This window comes from Camellia sinensis, chromosome 9 (assembly GCF_055761805.1).
Source record: "Camellia sinensis isolate YWXY chromosome 9, ASM5576180v1, whole genome shotgun sequence".
Taxonomy (NCBI): domain Eukaryota; kingdom Viridiplantae; phylum Streptophyta; class Magnoliopsida; order Ericales; family Theaceae; genus Camellia; species Camellia sinensis.
Window position 1 is genome coordinate 123,033,525 of NC_138969.1, and position 21,967 is coordinate 123,055,491.

At 36.5% G+C, this 21,967-nt stretch overlaps 2 protein-coding genes across 7 annotated transcripts in view; one reads left to right on the forward strand and one right to left on the reverse strand.

Moving 5' to 3' along the window:
- LOC114282848 (putative LRR receptor-like serine/threonine-protein kinase RFK1) overlaps nucleotides 1-20,780 on the reverse strand; it is a 39,681-nt gene extending 18,901 nt beyond the window's left edge. Inside the window, exons 1-11 of one of the 6 annotated variants that reach the window (XM_028225607.2) lie at nucleotides 20,388-20,780; nucleotides 18,495-18,669; nucleotides 17,530-17,601; nucleotides 17,341-17,409; nucleotides 17,161-17,232; nucleotides 16,803-16,874; nucleotides 16,622-16,693; nucleotides 16,464-16,535; nucleotides 16,136-16,207; nucleotides 15,957-16,028; nucleotides 15,792-15,863 (exon numbers count right to left, since the gene is read on the reverse strand). In XM_028225607.2, coding sequence (XP_028081408.2) covers nucleotides 15,792-15,863; nucleotides 15,957-16,028; nucleotides 16,136-16,207; nucleotides 16,464-16,535; nucleotides 16,622-16,693; nucleotides 16,803-16,874; nucleotides 17,161-17,232; nucleotides 17,341-17,409; nucleotides 17,530-17,601; nucleotides 18,495-18,669; nucleotides 20,388-20,535 — 968 coding nt within the window. In that variant the 5' untranslated portion in view covers nucleotides 20,536-20,780. Of the gene's footprint in view, nucleotides 1-15,791; nucleotides 15,864-15,956; nucleotides 16,029-16,135; nucleotides 16,208-16,463; nucleotides 16,582-16,621; nucleotides 16,746-16,802; nucleotides 16,875-17,160; nucleotides 17,233-17,340; nucleotides 17,410-17,529; nucleotides 17,602-18,329; nucleotides 18,376-18,494; nucleotides 18,670-20,387 lie in introns of those variants that run through there. The other 5 variants (XM_082887588.1, XM_082887590.1, XM_028225613.2 and 2 more) reach the window with 5 other exon arrangements.
- On the forward strand, nucleotides 3,999-4,893 carry LOC145798744 (short-chain dehydrogenase RED1-like). Its single transcript, XM_082887593.1, has one exon. It carries the CDS (start codon nucleotides 4,173-4,175, stop codon nucleotides 4,872-4,874), a length of 702 nt encoding a protein of 233 aa, XP_082743719.1. The 5' UTR covers nucleotides 3,999-4,172; the 3' UTR covers nucleotides 4,875-4,893.
- Nucleotides 20,781-21,967: the final 1,187 nt, after the last annotated feature.

The window sequence follows — 21,967 nt, forward strand, 5'->3', positions numbered from 1 at the left end:
ATTAAATATTAAATTAGAACTAAACCCCAATTAATATTCCGTCATCCAAATTCTAGGGATGAAACAAAAAAAAAAAAAAAAAAACTAAACGCCAACCAAACCATCCACCATAATCCCATAACTAACCAATACCTCAACATTAAGGTAGCAACAACTAGTCAAAACAACTTAAATAAAGTACAATTACAAACCATGCCAAATCATTACAATACTAAAGTCATAAAAAAAATAATAAATACATAAACTAATATCAACCCTAAGCTTAAGAAAACAAAGGAAATCCAAGAGACATGTCCAACAACTATAGTTATTCCACGTCACCACCGTAGCCCCATCTAATCCTACAAAGGAAGCTCGGCTGCGTTCAAACAGAACGCACCCAAATTGCCAAGAGACAAAACGGGTCGGTATACAAGTATACTGGTATGAGTACAAGATTTAACACCCACGTGTCCACCAGACACAAACAAAAATACATTTAATTCTTGTTACAGGACAAGACAAGTAGTTCCAACCGCACCAAGACGAATTGGTAGTTTTCCGAGATACGGTGGCATTTAGTTTCTTGCCCGTACACAACGAAATATAAATTGAGTATAAAATAAACAAAATAGAAATAAAAATATGGTGGGTCAGCCCTGCATAAAAAGTTAGTAAGACCCACCATCCTGCAAAAAATAAAGTTAGTATAATTTAATCATAAGTAACTTATTAAATAAGTATAAAAATACACCGTTTCATACTTAAATAATTCGAATTGACCAAAACTCAAAGAACAAAAGTTGTATAGAATCAAATTTCCTAAAAGACAACGTGAACGAATTTAGTAGAAACTGAACAAGTTGAGAGAAAAACTTAATAGAAGAACCTAGACAGATTTCAACCGAAAAATCTAAAGCTGAAAACAAACAAAAACTTCCCTAAGATGATTTTTTTCGAAAAAGTTCAAAACACGAAAAGTGTGCAGAATAATGTTTTACTTCAGTTTACGCGAAACTAATAAAAATGAGCTTGTTTCGTGGGTTAAAATAGCCTCTAAAATCTGCATTGCTAAAATAAATCAAAACTACAATAACTAAGATTCTCCGATTATAAGTTCTAATCGATCTTTTTAATAAAAAGTTAAAACACAAAAGTTGTCTAGAATCACGTATACATGCCTCTTCTCAAATTTCATAATTTATCAAGGTCACTTACTATTTTTCAACATGTACAAATCAATACAATACACACTATAACAATAAACTCATAATTAAATTCTTTGTACCTTAACTCCACTACTTCGGCCCTCCACTTCCGGCCTACACATATATCCCATGTGCCTTCCATATACCTAACACCGCTCCAAAGCCAAACTTGCACGGGGATATCGTTCTGAGTTTGACTCACACTCCCCGGATGGTTAGCATATATGTAAGCGCGTAAATCAAAGCACTCGTCTACTCATAAGAACGAGGCAACAATATACATATACAAACATCTCACTCATGAGAACAAACATAACAATGCCAAGCCTAAGGCATTTAAATAAATCTCACAATCCTCACTTTTTTTTATACTCTTTCTCACCAACACTCAAATAAAATAACAATCCATGGAGTCATGGTGGAGTGTAAGGAATTTATCTATGGGTTCCTAATTTATTTTAATTTCATATATGTATGAGTGTGATTACAACCATAAAATAAATACATATAAAAATCCTAAACCTTACCTACACAACTAATCAAAGTAATTAAAATCAATCAATCATCTAAAAACTCTAAACTTTACATACACAACTAATCAAAATAATTAAAATCAATCAATCATCTAAAAACCCTAAACTTTACATACATAACTAATCAAAGTAATTAAAATCAATCAATCATCTAAAAACCCTAAACTTTACATACACCACTAATCAAAATAATTAAATCAATCAATCATCTAAATGCAACTATGAAATTAATTCAACATCAAATAAATAAATAAAAACAACGAATTAAATATAAATAAAGGAAAGTGGGTTTTGTACTCACAATATTTTTTTGAAGATCAAAGAATTATTTGAAGAACTAATGGAGCTACCAAAACAAAACCCCAACCCTTTTTTTTCCTTCCTTTTCCTCCACCCACCGTCTCTCTTTTCCCTTGTTTCTTAGATTTGTCACAGTGCACCCTCTCTCTTTTGTTTGATTAATCTCTCTCTCTCTCTCTCTCTCTCTCTCTCGCGCGCGCCCGGGGGCTACTCTTCTTCTAAGAAAACTTCACACCCACTTTATGATTATGTATAACCTAGGTTTAAATAACCTAATAACAATATATAATAAATAACACATTAACATTATGATGGTGTTTGGAAAGTGGGTTTTTCTTCTTCTAAGAAAACTTCACACCCACTTTATGATTATGTATAACCTAGGTTTAAATAACCTAATAACAATATATAATAACACATTAACATTATGATGGTGTTTGGAAAGTGGGTTTTTATATAAGTTTTTTTAGATGTAGGATATTATCGAAGAAATTTTTTTGTGTGTTTGGGAAGATAGTTGGGTTTTTTTGTGGTTGGATGTGATGTTTGTGAGAGAAAAAAATGAAATGATTATGGGGTTGGATGTGATATTTTGTTTGGATGTATTTTTTTTTAATTTGCAAAATTTTTGTCTTTTAGTGGAAAAAATGAGAAAAAACCCAACTAACATTCTTCCCAAACACCACCTATATAAATTCAACACAAATACAACATATATAATATGTTATAACACCTTTTTATGTATGTAATAAATATATATATATATAAATATTTAAATTAATTATCTATAATTAAATATCACATTAAATTAATTAAATATCACATTAATTTCTCATGTATCCACACAATTAATAAAACCAAAAATAAAATAAAGTAATAATAACAATAATAATAATAAGTAATGACTTAAGAAAATTAAGGTCATTACACTTCCACTGCTGCTACCCTTGCTACAGGTACATCTACTGTTTTCCATGTTCAGTCTACCAGTCCCTCATAGGTTCTGGATCCTAATCATATGACGGATGAGTTTTCCTTTCTTTCTTCTCCAGTCCCTACTACCATAGTCCAATCTGTTTTCCTCGCTGATGGTTATTCAGCTTCTATTCATCATAAGGGTGCCATGTCTTTATCTCATACCCTTACTTTACCATCTGTTTTACATGTCCCCAATTTTGCATATAATCTCTTATCTATTAGTCATCTTGCCAAACAGTTTAATTGTGCTGTCATCTTCTTACCCTCTTCTTGTCTTTTACAGGACCTGAGTTCGAAGAGGATTTTTGGCAAGGGCTATGAGCGTGATGGGCTTTACTACTTTAGGGACCCACCGAATGAGCCTTCTACTTATTCTTTAGCTAGTTTCCAAGCCTCTATTTTGCTTGCTTCTTTGTCTTATGTTTTTAATATTCAAACTTTAGAACTTTGATATGCTCGTATAGGTCATATTAATTTTCAGTATTTATGTCAGCTTTTTTCGCCTTTTAATAAAGCTTGCAAAGATTTTAAATTTCATTGCGTGGTTTGTGAGCTGTCTAAACATACTCTTACTAGCTATATCCTTCACATGACTCGTGCAGCCTTTGACCTTATACATTCTGATATGTGAGGGCCTTCCCCGATTACTACCTTTTTTGGTTATAGATATTATGTAACCTTTATTGATGATTACACTCGGTGCACTTGGGTCTATCTTCTTCGTTGTAAGTCCAAAGTGTTCTCAATATTTTGTTCGGTTTTTACATATGATTAAAACTCAATTTCGGGCAATTGTTAGGAATATCCGTTCTAATAATGGTGTGCAATATATTTCTAATTGTTAGAATTTCCCATCTTTATCTTCACCTACTCCACTACACACTCCACTTCACCTACCTCCACTTCACCACACACTCCACTTCACCTAACCCACTATCACCTCCACTACACCTACTACCACATTTTCTTCTATATATAGATTGTATAGGAATTGTAATTCAATCAATCTTGTAATACATCAATCAATAATATACTTCAATATTGTTTACATGGTATCAGAGCAGGTTTAGAACCTAATATTTTAGCTTCACCGGCGGGCGGCAACCTCACCTTAGCCGTCCGCCGGATCCCAACCTATTCCCCTATCATCTCTATCATTCTATTATTCTCGATCATGGAGTCGTCTTACAACAAACAGGTGGTCCTCATCACAGGCTGTACCACTGGCGGCATATGCCACGCGCTCGCACGAGCCTTCGCCGCCGAGAAATGCGTGGTGGTGGCGACGAGTCGGTCTCGGTCGTCCATGGCGGACCTGGAAGAGGACTCAAGGTTCTTCCTTCAAGAGCTCGACGTGTTGTCCGATGAGAGCGTCCAAAACGTTCTCTCCAATGTTCTTCAAGAGTTTGGACGCATCGATGTCCTCGTCAACAATGCTGGGGTCCAATTCGTAGGACCTCTTGCTGAGATCCCTCTTTCTGCAATTCAAGCTACTTTCAATACCAATGTTTATGGTACCATGAGATTGATACAAGCTGTGGTGCCTCACATGGCCTCTAGAAAGAAGGTTAAGATTGTAACTGTGGGAAGTGTTTCTGTTTTGGCCCCTCCACCATGGGCAGGTGCTTACACTGCATCTAAGGCTGCTCTGCATGCACTAACTGATTCCTTGAGATTGGAACTTAGGCCATTTGGGATCGATGTTATCAATGTTGTCCCAGGAGCCATTAGATCAAACCTAGGAAATTCTGCTGCAGCTAGCTACAGTCGAATGCCTGAATGGAAATTATACAAGCAATTCAATGAAGCAATCCAAGCAAGCCCTCAACAGCACCTTGAAACTTATTTTATTTTATTTTCTTATCTCTCTTTTTGACTATTACAACACAGCACCAGCACACGTGTTCCCACCTTTCATCATGGTCTCCACTTTCTTTTCTTTTTTTTTTTTTATTTTAATCCATCTTTTTGAAAACAAAACCGCATCACCAGCTTTGCACACCAACCCAATTTCCATCTCACATTTCTTTTTTTAATATATATATATATCTTAAAATAATGCATCATCAAACCACACCCATGTGCACACACGTTCTTTCCCCCTTTTCTTTTATTTAACTATATATATATATATATTTATTATCATATATTTTCACTACTCCTATTTTTATTTTATTTTATTTATTCTCTCTTTCTTTTTCTATCCATTTTCCTTATTAAAAAAAAAAAAAAAAAAAAAAAAAAAAAAACAACAACAAACCAAGGAAGACGACGAACTGCTACCACACTCATTTTATTCATATTGGGGCTCATCCCGATCATCATTTTACAACAACAAAAAAAAAAAAAAAAAAAAAAAAAAAGACAAAAACAAAAACACAAACCAACACAAACCATCCACACCCACAGTGGGATTTTTCTTCTCTACTCTGCCGCCGGCCTCTTCTTTTTGCCTCCAGTCTGCTCCTCCACTGCAGCATCTGGCGGTCCTCCAAATCGGAACATCACGGTGGCCTTCCGTTTCAGTTCCTTATTTTCCGCCTTCAGCACACTTATCTCTGCTCGCGCATCCTTATACATGCGTTGGAGCAGAGCCAGTTGGGAGTTTAACTGCTGCACCTCATTTGTCCTACTCTGCAGCCGGTTCGACAAGTTTGTGACCGCCGTCATGCTTTCCACACATGCCATCAGAGTATACTGATTGGCCTCCACATCCGACTGCACTGCCATTCTTTGCTCCACCGACCGCATCGGAAAGTTCAACGGCGCAAACTCCGGGGCGCTTGGTTGAGTTTCCAGTGCCACCGCACCAGTTCTCTCTCTCGTTGACTCGTTGAGGTCGGGAAAGAGGGTGAGCAGCCCGCGGGAAGACGAAGCCATTTTTCTGGGCTACAAAATGTTCCACAGTTTCTCTCTCCAAAGAGGCAGAGTTTTTCAGAGAAGGGTTGGTTTCAGAGGTTTCAGAATGGTATGCCTCAGCCTCAGCCTTCGTCTTGGTTAAATAGCCAAGGCAGCCACGCGCATCGCGCGCCTCTTGCCACCAGCCGACAAACGGGCACGCAAGCCAAGGCGCCCACGTGCCTCGCCATCATGTCCGGCACACCTTTTGATGAATTGGGCACGCCTTTTGATGGCACGCTTTTTTATGGATTGGGCACGCCTTTTGATGGCACGCCTTTTTAAAAAAATTGAGCGCACCTTTTGAGGATGCGATTTTTTATGGGTCCGACAAGACTCTGTAAACTGTCCCGACATTGATTCCGGTTAGCTCCTTTATGGGTCCGACAAGACTCTGTAAACTGTCCCGACATAGATTCCGGTTAGTTTCTACAAGGGTCCGACAAGACTCTGTAAACTGTCCCGACATTGATTCCGGTTAGTTTCTACAAGGGTCCAGCAAGACCCCATAAACTGTCTTCTACAACGGTCCGACATGACCCCATAAACTGTCTTCTACAAACGGTCCGACATGACCCCATAAACTGTTTTTCTACAACGGTCCGACATGACCCCATAAACTGTCTTCTACAACGGTCCGACATGACCCCATAAACTGTCTTCTACAGCGGTCTGACACCGCCATCCAGTGTCCTCTACACCATTATGACATCACCATACCGTGTCCTCTACAACGTTATGACACCCCCATACAGTGTCCTCTACAACGTTATGACACCACCATTCAGTGTCTTCACCAACGGTCTGACACGACCATACAGTGTCTCCTATCCTTTTTTATTTTTATGTATTTTCTTGTTTTGTTACTCTCTCCAAACTCAAGTTGGTTAGTTTCTCTCCTCCTTGAGTTTGCGGGGGGCTGTTAGAATTTCCCATCTTTATCTTCACCTACTCCACTACACACTCCACTTCACCTACCTCCACTTCACCACACACTCCACTTCACCTAACCCACTATCACCTCCACTACACCTACTACCACATTTTCTTCTATATATAGATTGTATAGGAATTGTAATTCAATCAATCTTGTAATACATCAATCAATAATATACTTCAATATTGTTTACACTAATGAATTTCGTTCCCGTCTTAATCAAACTGGTATTCTTTAACAACTTACTTGTCCTCAGACCCCTAAACAAAATGGTATTGCTGAACGCAAAAACCGTCACATTATGTCTGTTGTCTCCTTCGGGGAATGCATGCTCCCAAATCTTATTGGCATATGGTTGTCCTCACTGCTATTTACCCCATTAATAGAACGCCTAGTCGTGTGTTGCATGGTCTTACTCCGTTCCATATTCTTATGCCCACTACAACTCTATTTCCTATATTACCTCGTGTCTTTGGGTGTACCTGTTTTGTTCAAAATTGGAGTCCCACTCGCACTAAATTAGATGACACGTCCATTCAGTATATTTTCTTAGGGCACTCTTCCATGTCCAAGAGGTATAGATGCTATGATCCTGTGTATCATCATTTTCATCATACTTTGGATGTTACTTTTTGTTAAGATGTTCCATACTTTGGTACTAACCCTCCTTTGTAGGCTCCTACACCTGTTTCTTCTAGTGTTCGTCCGGTGCCTATTTTGGATGAGGTTGAGGTTGAAGCTAAGGTTGTTCCCTGCTGGAAATTTGTGTTAATGCATATAATAAGATAGTGGCATATGATAGTGGTGTTGGTGGTAGATAGTGGCATGTATAGAATATGATAGTGGTGTTGGTGGTAGATAGTGACATGTATATAATATGATAGTGGTAGATAGTGGTAATATATAATATGTAAGTGGCATATAATGGGTTATAATGATGTTTGTAATATCTCCTATATAAGGAGTGTCATTTGGTCTTGTAAAATAAGAAGTTTTGAATATAACAGAAATATATTCCTTCTTCCTCATATTTTCGGAGTTCTTCTTCCTCATATTTTCTAAGTTGGTATCAGAGCTACAAAAAACACAGCAGCCCTAAAACCGTCATAGCCATGTCGGAAGTCACGTCCGAAACCACTTCAACCCCTACCGCTGCCATTCCGTTGAAAACATCAAACTCTCACTCTGTCCAAATCACCACCATCCGCCTAAATGGTGATAATTTTCTCCGCTGGTCACAATCTGTCCGGATGTATATCCGTGGGCAAGGAAAGATCGGTTACATCACTGGTGACAAGAAGGCTCCTGCTGTTAATGATCCGCTGTTCGACAGTTGGGACGCTGAAAACTCCATGGTTATGACATGGTTGGTCAATTCCATGGAGGAGGATATAAGCTCTAATTACATGTGCTATCCTACTGCACAAGAATTGTGGGATAATGTTAGTCAGATGTATTCTGACCTAGGAAATCAATCTCAAGTTTTCGAATTAACTTTGAAGTTGGGAGAGATTCGTCAAGGAGATGATTCCGTCACCAAATATTTCAATTCGTTGAAAAGGTTGTGGCAGGATCTTGACATCTTCAACACATACGAATGGAAATCGGTTGACGACTGCAACCACCACAAGAAAACTGTGGAAGACAGCCGTATTTACAAGTTTCTTGCCGGCCTCAACATTGAGTTCGATGAAGTGCGAGGAAGAATTATTGGCAGACCTCCTCTCCCATCCATTGGCGAAGTATTTGCCGAAGTCAGAAGGGAAGAGAGCCGAAGGAGCGTCATGCTTAAGAAAAAAGGTACTGGTGAATCAATTGAAATTTCTGCTTTAATTAGCGATGCTGCGGCCAACAAGGCTGCAAATTACCAGCGCAGGTTTGATGATAAGCCACGGGTCTGGTGTGATTTTTGCAACAAGCCTCGCCATACACGTGAAACGTGTTGGAAGATCCATGGCAAACCTGTCAACTGGAAAAGCAGCAAACAAGGAGAGAAGAATCGTGGCTTTCCTACCACTAATGAAGCTGATTCAGGTCCCTTCAACAAAGAGCAGATTGATCAACTCTTAAAGCTGATAAAATCCAACTCCTCATCCGGTACTCCTAGTGTTTTGTTGGCACAAACAGGTAGAAATCCTAAAGCCTTCTCTTGCCTAAACTTCTCTCCGTGGATTATAGATTCCGGTGCTTCCGATCACATGACTAGTTTTTCCCATTTATTTAGTACCTATTTCCCTTGTTCCGGTCATGACAAAATCAGAATAGCCGATGGTAGTTTTTCACCTATTGCAGGAAAAGGATTTATTAAACTAACTGAGAAAATTAATCTCAATGCTGTTCTTCACGTCCCCAACTTAGCCTGTAACCTTTTGTCTGTCAGTAAACTATCTAAGGATTCTAATTGTCGTGTTACATTTTTTGAATCCCATTGTGAATTTCAGGACCAGAACTCGGGGATGATGATTGGGCGTGCTAGGATGCTTGAAGGTCTTTACTACTTTGATGAAGTACCTGTTAGTAATAAAAAAGCTCAGAGCTTTAATAGTACTAGTTCAATCTCTGTTCGAGAAAAAATAATGCTATGGCACTACAGGCTAGGACATCCTAGTTTTCTTTATCTGAAACATTTATTTCCAGAATTATTTAAAGGGATTGATTGTTCTTCTTTTCATTGTGAAAGTTGCATTTTTGCAAAATTTCATCGCTCTACTTATTTGCCAAAACCTTACCAGGCTTCCAAACCTTTTTATTTGATTCATAGTGATGTTTGGGGCCCTTCTAAAATCACTACTCTTTCTGGTAAAAGATGGTTTGTTACATTTATTGATGACCATACCCGCTTATGTTGGATTTATTTGATGAATAAAAAATCTGACGTGAAAAATTTATTCACAAATTTTTACAATATGATTGAAAACCAATTTCAAACCAAAATTGGTATTTTACATTCTGATAATGGAACAGAATATTTCAATGAGCAGTTGGGTGAGTTTTTGGAAAAAAAGGGAATTTTTCATCAATCTACATGTCGGGATACCCCTCAACAAAATGGCATTGCAGAACGAAAAAATAAACATCTACTTGAAGTAGCACGTGCTATAATGTTTTACATGCATGTTCCTAAATATTTATGGGGTGAAGCAATTTTAACAGCCTCTTATTTGATAAACAGGATGCCTACAAAGGTGTTAACATACAAAACGCCTTTCGATTGTCTCAAAACTTTTTTTCCTGACACGAGGTTGTTTTCTGATTTACCCGCCAAAGTTTTTGGATGTACTGCCTATGTTCATGTTCCTAGTCAATTTCGTTCAAAACTTGACCCCCGTGCTATACAATGTGTTTTTTTGGGTTATTCCTCAAACAAAAAGGGGTATAAGTGTTTCGACCCTCAAACCAAGAAATTTCATGTGAGTATGGATGTGTCATTTGTGGAAACAAAATCCTATTTCCCCAACACTTCTCTTCAGGGGGAGACAAGTGGAGTAGAAGACCGTTTTTGGGATATTTCTATCCCGCTCCCCAATGTCATTTATCCTACACAAAAACCACATCTGTCTGATAATGATCACTTAGGAGAACCAAGTTCTATGGTGCCTAGTCAAGAAGATTCTTGTTTAGGGGGAGAAGTACTACAAAATGATCTAAATCCTGAGCTTCAGGTTTATACTAGGAAGCGATTTCATCTGAGGAATAATGACCCGAATGTCCATCCTAATGACCCGAATGTCCACCCGAGTTCTGGCATCGAAATTTTAGGTAATCCTATTCCTTCTATTTCCGACCTTGATGTTCCTATAGCAATTAGGAAAGGTGTCCGAAATTGCATTAAACATCCTATTGCAAATTACCTCTCCTATCAAAGACTGTCTAAAAACCATAGAGCTTTCACATCTAGGATTTCACACTTGTTTGTTCCAAGGAATATACAGGAAGCATTGGATGATCCGAATTGGAAATTAGCAGTCATGGAGGAGATGAATGCTTTAAGGAGAAGTGGTACTTGGGAGATAGTTGATCTACCCAAAGACAAGAAAACAGTTGGGTGTAAATGGGTGTTTACGATAAAATGTAACGCAGATGGAAGCGTTGAGAGATACAAGGCGAGACTGGTGGCTAAAGGCTTCACTCAAACTTATGGGATCGACTATCAGGAGACGTTTGCTCCTGTTGCTAAAATAAATTCCATCAGAGTACTGTTATCTCTTGCAGTAAATTCAGATTGGCCTCTACATCAACTTGACATTAAAAATGCATTTCTCAATGGTGATCTTGAAGAGGAGGTGTTCATGAGCCTACCGCCGGGATTTGAGCAGAGACTTGGAAGCGACAGAGTATGCAGATTGAACAAGTCATTATACGGACTCAAACAATCACCAAGAGCATGGTTTGAACGCTTTGGGAAGGCAGTTATCAGTTGTGGCTTCTCGCAGAGTCAAGCAGATCACACAATATTTTATAAACATTCAAAAAACAGTAAAATTGCAATTTTGATTGTTTATGTTGATGACATCATTTTAACTGGTAATGATGAAGCAGAGTTAGCAGCCCTCAAAGAGAAACTCGCAAAAGAATTTCACATTAAGGATCTGGGAGCCCTCAAGTATTTCCTCGGAATGGAATTTGCAAGATCCAAGGAAGGTATATTCGTTAATCAGAGAAAATATGTTCTTGATCTCCTTGGAGAAACAGGTATGCTTGGTTGTAAGATGGTGGAGACTCCGATCGAGCCTAACTTGAAGTTACAAGCTGCTAAGGCTGAAGAAGTCAAAGAGAGGGAACAATATCAGCGACTTGTCGGGAAATTGATTTACTTGTCTCATACGCGGCCTGATATTGCCTTTGCAGTCAGCATGGTAAGTCAGTTCATGCACTCACCAGGGGCAGAGCACTTTGAGGCCGTTTATAAGATCTTAAGATATTTGAAAGGAACTCCAGGGAGAGGCTTACTGTTCAAGAAACATGGACATCTTCAAGTTGAAGTATACACAGATGCAGACTGGGCAGGAAGTGTTACAGACAGGAGATCAACATCCGGATACTGCTCCTTTGTAGGTGGGAACCTAGTTACATGGCGGAGTAAAAAACAGAATGTGGTAGCTAGAAGTAGTGCAGAAGCAGAGTTCAGAGCTGTTGCCCATGGAATCTGTGAAGTAATGTGGATTAAAAGAATTCTTGAAGAATTAAAGCTTTCTCACCCGACACCTATGAAGGTCTATTGTGACAACAAAGCAGCTATATCTATAGCTCATAATCCAGTTCTACATGATCGCACAAAACATATAGAAGTGGATAAACATTTCATCAAGGAGAAAATCAATGTTGGCATAATCTGTATGACCTACCTTCCAACAGGTGAACAATTAGCTGATGTGCTAACGAAGGGACTACACAAGAAGCAATTTGATAAGCTGACTAGCAAGCTGGCTATGGAAGATATCTTCAAACCAGCTTGAGGGGGAGTGCTGGAAATTTGTGTTAATGCATATAATAAGATAGTGGCATATGATAGTGGTGTTGGTGGTAGATAGTGGCATGTATAGAATATGATAGTGGTGTTGGTGGTAGATAGTGGCATGTATAGAATATGATAGTGGTGTTGGTGGTAGATAGTGGCATGTATATAATATGATAGTGGTAGATAGTGGTAATATATAATATGTAAGTGGCATATAATGGGTTATAATGATGTTTGTAATATCTCCTATATAAGGAGTGTCATTTGGTCTTGTAAAATAAGAAGTTTTGAATATAACAGAAATATATTCCTTCTTCCTCATATTTTCGGAGTTCTTCTTCCTCATATTTTCTAAGTTTCCCCTTCCTTCTCCTCAACCTTCCCCTTCTTTCTCTCCCCCATTGTTGGTATACTCTCGTCGCCCACGCTCTCAGCTGCCCCCTGCCGCCTCTCGGCTTTCTGGCTCAGGTAACTCTTCTTCATCTCCTTCGTGTCCTACACCTCCTCCACCTCCTCGTCGTAACCCACCTCGGGCTCGACACCCTTTGGCTCATTTGAGTTATTTGAGTAGTAATAATCATCCCATTTCCCAATATCTTTCCTATAACAGGGTTTCCGACTCTTATCTCTCTTTCCTTGGCAAACTTGACTCGGAGTCTATTCCTCATTCTGTGTTAGAGGCCCTTCAGAATCCAAAATGGGTAGTGGCTATGCAGACTGAGATGGCAGTCTTAGAACAGAGCCATACTTGGGATCTTATATCTTTACCTCGGAAGGAAAGCATCGTTGGTTGCAAGTGGGTATTCACTATCAAGTATCTTGCAGATGGCTCAGTTGATTGTTACAAGGCCCGCTTGGTGGCCAAAGGTTTCACATAGATTCCTAGCAAGGATTTTTCTGCCACCTTTGCCCCTTTGCCAAGCTTACTTCTGTGTGTCTCCTCATCTCTCTTGCAGCATCACATTCTTGGCCTCTTCATCAGCTTGACGTCAAGAATGCTTTCTTTCATGGAGATTTACTTGAGACGATTTATATAGATCCTCCACTTGGTTTTCAAACAGAGGGGGAGTATTCGGGGAAAGTGTGTCGATTACGCAAATCACTATATGGTCTAAAATAGTCTCCACGAGCATGGTTTGGTCACTTCAGTTCTATTATCATCTCCATGGGTTTTGTTCAGTGCCATTCAGATCATACTTGTTTCATCAAGCATAATTCTGTAGGACAGTGTATCATCTTGTTGGTTTATGTAGATGACATTATTCTCACACGTGATGACGCTGCCGGCATTGGTCAAGTAAAGGAGAACTTGGGTCAAACTTTTGATATCAAGGACCTAGGAAGTCTCAAGTATTTTTTGGGGATTGAGGTTGCAAGCTCAAAACAAGGAATTTCTTTGTCTCAAAGAAAATATACTCTTGATTTGCTTAAGGATACTGGTATGTTAGGGTGTAAACCTGTTTCTACTCCTATGGATCTTAATGTCAAACTCACATCAGAGTCTGGTGAATTGTTGGATGACCCTGGCATGTATCAGCGTCTTGTAGGGCGTCTCATTTATTTGACCAACACTAGACCTAACATGACATTTACGGTTAGCGTTGTGAGTCAATTTATGCATGCACCTCGTACAGAGTATCTTGACGCAATTCATCATATTTTGAGGTATTTGAAGACTTCTCCTAGCTTGGGACTGTTTTTCACAGCTGGTCTTCAATCTGGATTCTCTTGTTTCACCGATGCCGATTATGAGGGGTCTAGAACTGATCAACATTCCACATCTGGCTTCTATACTTTCTATGCTGATCATCTTAAATCATGAACAAGTAAAAAGCAAGCAGTTGTGTCTAGGTCATCTGCAGAGGCTGAGTATCGAGCTATGGCACAAGGAACATGTGAGCTTCTTTGGGTTAGCTCTATTTTGATAGAGTTGGGTTTTACTGAGACTGCTAATCTGCTCCTTTCTCTTTATTTTGTGATAACAAGTCTACCATTATGTTATCCTTTGATTTTGTGCTTCACGAGCGCACCAAGTATATTGAGGTTGACATATATTTCATTAGAGAAAAGGTTCAGATTGGTATTGTAAATCCATCATTTTTCTCTTCTTCACAGCATTTAGCAGACATGTTTACCAAGTCCGTAGGACCATCTTTCCTTCAGTCATCCATTGCCAAGCTGCGTTTATCAAATATCTTCAAGCCAGCTTAAGGGGGAGTGTTGAAATGTAGTACACAGAATATTCTAGAATAGGACCCTTTTTCGTTATGGCCATTGTTTAGGTCTTAATTTTATTTCCTTTTCTATATTATTTCCTATCTTGTACAGTTTCCTAATATTGTATATATTGATCTATATATATTCATGGGTTGACCTCAATTGAGATCAACCCAATTCATTCTTTTATTCTTCTGTTTCTAGGTCTTCTGCAGAGGTTGAGTATCAGGTTATGGCACATGGGACATGTGAGATTTTTTGGCTTCGATCTATTCTGGCAGAGTTGGGTTTTGAGAAGACTGTTCCTTCCTCTTTATTTTGTGATAACGAATCTGCCATTATGTTATCCTCTGATTCTGTGCGTCATGAGCGTACCAACCATATCGAGGTTGACATATATTTCATTAGAGAAAAGGTTCGGACTGGCATTGTGCGTCCATCATTTGTCCCTTCTTCTCAGCAGTTGACAGATATGTTCACAAAATCTATGAAACCAACTTTGCTCTAGTCTTCCATTGACAAGTTGCGTTTGTTGAATATTTTCACACTGGCTTGAAAGGGAGTGTTGAATATACAAACTAGAATATCATGTTTAGAATAAGAATTAGAATATTTTTATATTGATTGTAGGAATCTCTCTTCTTGTTTATATTGTTTTCTAAAATTGTATCATAAATATGTTATATATACATGGCCTCTACCTCATTCAAAGGTAAACCAAATAATTCTCTCCATTCTTTTATGCAAAGGGAAGATGGGAAAAAAGAAACTAAATACAACTTGGACAAGCTGACTATAGACATTAATCAAAAGGCATGTAAAAAATATCATTAACTATTCTGTGGAATAAACAGACAGACAGAGTAGTGGTAATTGAAATTGCATTACTTAAGATACTAAAGTTTGATGGTCATTTGTATTGATTATACTGTTGTTATTTCTAGGAATCATTTGATTCTTTTTCTGGTGCTGCTTGTTTTCAATTATTTGGGAAAAGCCAAGTATTCTTCACCACAGGAGGCTGAACAAATAGCAAATATTTTCAATCATCAAGTGGGCAAGGCAACACACTCTTTTGAATAAAGTTCAACGTCTAGACATTCAACTCATCGATGACTGGGGATTGCGAGAAAACAAAACAATGCATTTGTTTGCTCTTTAGTACCTTAACATTGTAATTCCATCCAAAATAATCATTTTAGACATGTAGTCAATTGTACACCCATGCAAACATTGAAAGCCAAATAAAATTCATTCACCAAAGCTTAAAAGCTTTTACTTACAACACTTGCAGATTCTCCATTTTCCAAATATATTCAGGGATTTCACCGGAAATGTTGCAGTTTCTCAAAACCCTAAATCCAAAGATTGAATTACATCAACTAATGGAGGGTGAAATGCACATATATACACGTGTAAATATTGAACAATATAAACATCAAACATACAATATTTCTAGCCCTGCGGTGTTGCCCAAGTTAGGAAATTCCCGAGCTGTCCCATTTATGTCACTAATTCTCCTGGTTAAAGAGACGACCCATGAGCAATTCCATTGATAGTACACTAATAATAAAATAAATACGCAAATTAGAACTACATTGTTGATTTAATGATATTTTGTACTCACAATTTAATTAACTCATTCAGAAGGGATATGTTTTGTGGAATGGGTCCCTCAAGTCCACTTCCGTGCATTTCTCTTCATTGACAAAAATAAGAATTAAAGGGTATATATATAATGGAAGGTCTTGTCAAAGTGTGCCCTTAGGGCACATGTTAAGCAAGCTTAAAATGATTGTACATTCTTTATTACACGCACATTCATGAAAAATGTAAAATCACTTTAAACTTCTTAACATATGCCCTAAGGGCACACGTTAACAAAATCCAAAATGGAAAACCAAAATGTAACCAGTCAATCTCTAGAGTCACTTTTCGGAAGATGAGAATCTTACAATCTCTGAAGTTGTTTCCAGTTCTGTATAAAATCAGGTATTGCTCCGCTGAAGTTGTTATCATTTATCCTACTACATTGTGCAAGAGACTGGTGCTGAATCGACGCCATTATCAAAACTGCAATAGCAAAATCAAGGAAGATAATATAGAAACTTACAAATCTGTTAAATTCTGTAGCTCAGCAAATGAAGTTGGTAGCTTTCCACTCAACTGATTCGAGGACAACATCCTGAAGTTCCAATGTCATGCAGACGAACAAACATGTTAGATATTCTTTCATCCTTCACAAATTTGATTCAAGGAGTAACCATTAGTAAAAAAAGAATGAGACGTCTTACAAAGTATTCAAGTTATTAAGTTTCCCAAGTTCAGGAGGAACACTGCCAGAAAATTTGTTTGCTTCAAGATTCCTGGTTCAAAATCTCCATTGAGATTACTAAAAGAGAAAAACAGGAATATCACTGCTACATTTTCTTGAAAATCCATGGGCCAAAATGATGCCCCTGTCGAGAAGAAAATTACACAGCATGTTGTTGATTTTAAGAAAAATAAACACACTTAAAAATGAGATAAAGGGTGTGCTTAGTCCAGTTTCAGTTCCAATACTAGTTTTGAAGATTTGACCTCAGTTTCACAGACTTCAATTATCACAACACTCTTCAGAAAGAAAATTGATAAGAAACAGTAGAAACATACAGGAATGTGAGACTGGAAACATTTCCCAGTTCCTTCGGAATTTCCCCTGATAAGCGGTTTGCAAGAACAGAGCTGCATCAAAATTCCATGTCTAATTTTGTTAAAGGAGAAACTTATAATCACTGAGATACTCTGAGAGAGAGAGAGAGAGAGAGAGAGAGAGAGAGAGAGAGAAATTACATTGATTTCAACTGCATAGAAAACCATTCGTGTGGAATTGTACCACTGAGGTAATTGTATGCAAAATCACTATAAAAGAGATAAGGATGAAACACGTTCAATATACCAAGATTTTTATATCATATTTTGAGAACCGTGTATAAATCTAATGTCAAAACTTTGGAACATTGGTATTTGAAAGACCCTTACATAGTTTGGATATAAGGAAGCTTCACCAATTCAGGCGGGAGCACGCCAGGAAGACTAAAACCTTTAAGCACACTGAATATGTGGAAAAGAAAAATGAAATTGTTAAAGTCCATACCTGGTTGGCATTAAAAATTAATTTTAACAACAATATATAATGGCAAAAATTGGGATCAAGACAAAACTGAAAGAGACTTCCTGATGGGGAACACAAAGGAGTTGGATAAAGATTTAATGATTTATTTGGCATTATTAGATTTAATGATTTATTTGGCATTATTGGATTTTATAATTTTATAGGGTTGTAAAGTTTTATTATAATTTAATTATTGTAATGTTCTATTTTTAGTAAACTTTTCATAATGGTTTCCTAGGATGCCTATAGGATCTAGATTTTGGATATTGATTATTGAGATATTGATTTGGGATTGGTTCTCTTTTTTTTTCTTTTTTTTCTTTTCAGGCTTCTTCAGTTCTTCGGTGCTACATCACTTCCTTAATATTATGAACCACCTTTTGCTGTTGCTTTATGTTCAATTGATCAATGTATAACATCCATTTTCACCTAAGAACTTTAGGAAGACATAAGCTATTTGATCTAATGAAGATGGAAGCACAATGCACATGGTGTATTAGGAGTAGCCAGAATGAAAGTCTCAATGGCCAGTCACAGTTTAAAAGGAAGTCAAGGATGTTGAACATAACCCTACATAACATTAAGTCTCCTCCTAAAAATTTTTATGTTGTCAATTTCAAATGTAATAACATCAATATTTGGAATTCTATCAGAGTTTGACGTATACCTTTTTAGTTTTGAGAGTACAGGGTCCACCCCCTTCAAGGCGGTTTCTTTTTGGTTAATAAACTTAACCTACTAAAAAAATAAAAATAAAAATAGAATCTCACTAAACATAATTGTGTGGAAGACTTGGAGAAACATCTTTAGTAATAAGACAAAGAAATTATACATCATTGTGACATGACAATAGATGTCATTCGTGAAGTTGCATGGGCAATAAACAGTGCTCTGAGATCCACTTGGTGCCTGTGGTGTTACCCCGACCTGTTCAACTTGGCATGAATCACCATTGAACTTCCAATATTTTGCACCCATTGTAATGGCAATTTGCTGGAGGGCATCCACTAAACAACATGTGCGAAAAAATAACCATAAAAATTGAGCCAATATTACTGAAATAAATTTGTCAAAAACAGACAATATAAAAAATTTACTCCAAAAGTAGATGATAAGTTGAAAAGGCAATTCATTTAACTGCAGACTCTGCTAATTAGAATCACAAGAAATTAGAGGTGATTTTCACTGATCTTCAAACCATCACCCTCTATCAATCCTAAGCAAACAAAAACCTTCAGTATTGTTGTGAAGTTTTGGTAAAAAAAACATAATAGATGCAGTGTGAGACAATAGGAAAGTTCACAAAATAATTAAAAATATGTAAGGAAGTTAATGACCAATTATATGTGAATAAGTTCTGAACTATCAATGAACTCATCAAAGTTAAATGGATCCTTATCTGAATACTAGGAAGTAGGTGATGGGCATCCAAACAATATTTTGTATGCTCTGTTTGGATTCTGTCTTCTATCAAATTATGGACTACTTGTCTTTATTTTTTTATCTGTTCTCTTGTCTTAGCTTGAACCAAATCAGTCCTTTCTTCATGTGCAACTCTGTCTTGCACGTGAAGAGACAAACATACAACCAAACAGAGAAGTAGAATGCAAATAGAGAAACTAGAACCCAAGACCTCCAACAACTATAGCTCTAATACCATAGTAGATCACCAATTGTCCCAAAATCTTAAGTTGTTGGGAGATGGGTCCAGAAATGTATATCAAGCCATCTAACGTGAATTGCCTTAAATAACCTTTTCTCATCTCGTATACTCATCTAACTTCCACAACATCCTTATATTATGTAAAAGATTCATGGAGTTTATATAATCTAGTTATACTCGTATACATTCCACCCACACATGTATTTTTTTTTTAAATAATTAATTATTTGCCATTCCAAATGTGGTTATGTTACGAATATTAAAATGTTACAAACTATTGTAATGATAAAAGTTTTGAACCATTGTTGTTTTGTTACGAATCATTGTGGTGTAGTTTCAAAAGAGCATACGGTATGCACCTTTCACACTGTAATTTGCAATTCATTACCATTCATGTAAAATGAGAATTATGCTCAATTCAAGATTCAAGATGCAGCAACAGATCCTTAATAAGAATCAATCAAAAAAGGGGTCAATCTTACTTCCTATTTGCACTTTTCTGGTGGTGCATCATTTAAGTTAATATTCCAACAAAAGGTGAATCGCAGCAAATTTTTCTGGTGAACCAATGATAAAACCCATCGAAAAGTCTATGAGCAGTTTGGATTCAGAGGTTCCAAACCAATCAACATGCTGTGCAGCATGTTAGCATATTCAAGAAAATCAATTTAATAAGCAAGTTTAGTAGTGATTTCATAGACAGAATGAACCTTCTTGTTTCTGACATCACAGGTCCTTAATTCCCAATCACAGCAACCCACTATCTCTGTAATTGGTTTTAAAAAAAAAAAAGGCCTAAACTCAACCTGGAGGTCTTCCATTTGATTCGAGAAAATCAGACACAACAAAATAAAATTTCTAAATCTTTTGTTTGCTATTTCTTTGATTTTCCCCCAAACTCAAACTAAACTAACCCAAAAAGCCGAGGCAGGCACGTTTTAACTGAACCCATACAATGAAACACCAACACTCAAAATTTCTGTAGTTTGATTGCTTTTTCTTGCATTTTCTTGGCACCCACACAGAAATAACCATCCATATAAAATGGGGAAATCTTCTTACCTTCATCTTGTGGTAACTTTGACTCAGAAAATCTCAATGACGAGAAGCAACTTAGTCCAATAATCAAAAGCACAGCAGCGTTCCTGGGAAGTAAATTTTTTAGATAATATAGATACATATTTGTATATATATGTATATGAGAATTCATGTAAGAGCCTAATGAAGAATTGTCAGCCTCCTCTTCATTCTTATTTGTGAACTCAACATGTGTGAAGATGAGTCCGGAGCTGATCTGAAAAATAGTAAACAAAGAAAGTCGAACAATCCAGAGACAGATGTGAATAATGTAACAAAATAGAAGTAGCTGTTAGACATGGTAGTAATAGCAGTACTAGTAGTACTAAATAGTAACCATATATGGAATGGAAGTATGGTGATCTATGAAACATAGGTGTTCCAAAAAAATATTGTAGCTGATATTTATCGGTGTATGATATTTTGTATAGTATTTTTGTATATATATCGGGCACATAAAATATGTATCTAAATTTTTTTTCTTAATTTTTGATATATCTATATATACTTGGTATATATTCAAGCAGTACCATACTTCAGTTGAAATAATATTTTCTTCTACTTCAGAGATAAAATTCTTTTTAGTAGATTTTTTTTTTTAATTTTTGTATGCTTAGTATAATTTTAAAATTAAACTATGATTTGTAAATTATTTAATATATTGAGATTTAATTTTAATTTATACTTTTACTTTTGACATTAAATATTAATGATAGGTTGTATCTTAACAAATTAAGCCATTTAATTAATTTTTGTATTATTCTAAATTAAAAATACATATTTTTTTACAAGCATACCAAGTCATATTTATACCTTATTTTTTAAAATTTTATCACATCGATGTATTTATAATGTACTAATATCAATATTCGTACCGATATCCGTGATTAAGGTGATGTTTGAATTTTGCAATGCTTTAATGCAGGTGGATTGCCTTTGATCTATCGTTGGTTGGAGGGCATTCTTTGAGTCGGTTGGAGGGCACAATTTGGGTCTGCGAGCTATCATCTTATTTTCATCATTTGAATAGTATTTTTCATTTATACCAAAAAAATTAGATTGAAACCATAATTATATTATATTTAATTTATCGTGTTTGTCACTAAAAAAAATAACAATAATTATATTTTTAAAAATAAATCATTCAATTTTTTAATGACCAATACGATAAATTAAATAAATTATTATTATCAAATCAATTTAATTTGTATATAAATAAAATACTCAAAATATCTAACAAATTAAGAGATGATTTAGGATGATCTAAATAAATGTATTTTTTGACTTATTATGGAATATGGGTTGGGTTTAAAGTGATGTGATAGAGAGGTGATGTGACTTAAATAAAATAATAACTTTTTAATTTTTAACTTTTTAAGATTATGACAAACAATACCTTAATAATTCGAATTAGCAAATCAAAACTTACAATAACAACTGCCTCATGTTTAAAAAATTGTGAGTAAGCGGCAATGGAAGCAAGATCCTCTCCTTGAGGTTTTTACTTGACTTCTTACTTGCTAGGTTATTGGGCCTACTTTTAGACCTAATTTTAATAATTCGAA

Excerpts from the sequence above, each read along its gene's own strand:
- LOC145798744 (XM_082887593.1), top strand. The coding sequence starts at position 4,173 with ATGGAGTCGTCTTACAACAAACAGGTGGTCCTCATCACAGGCTGTACC.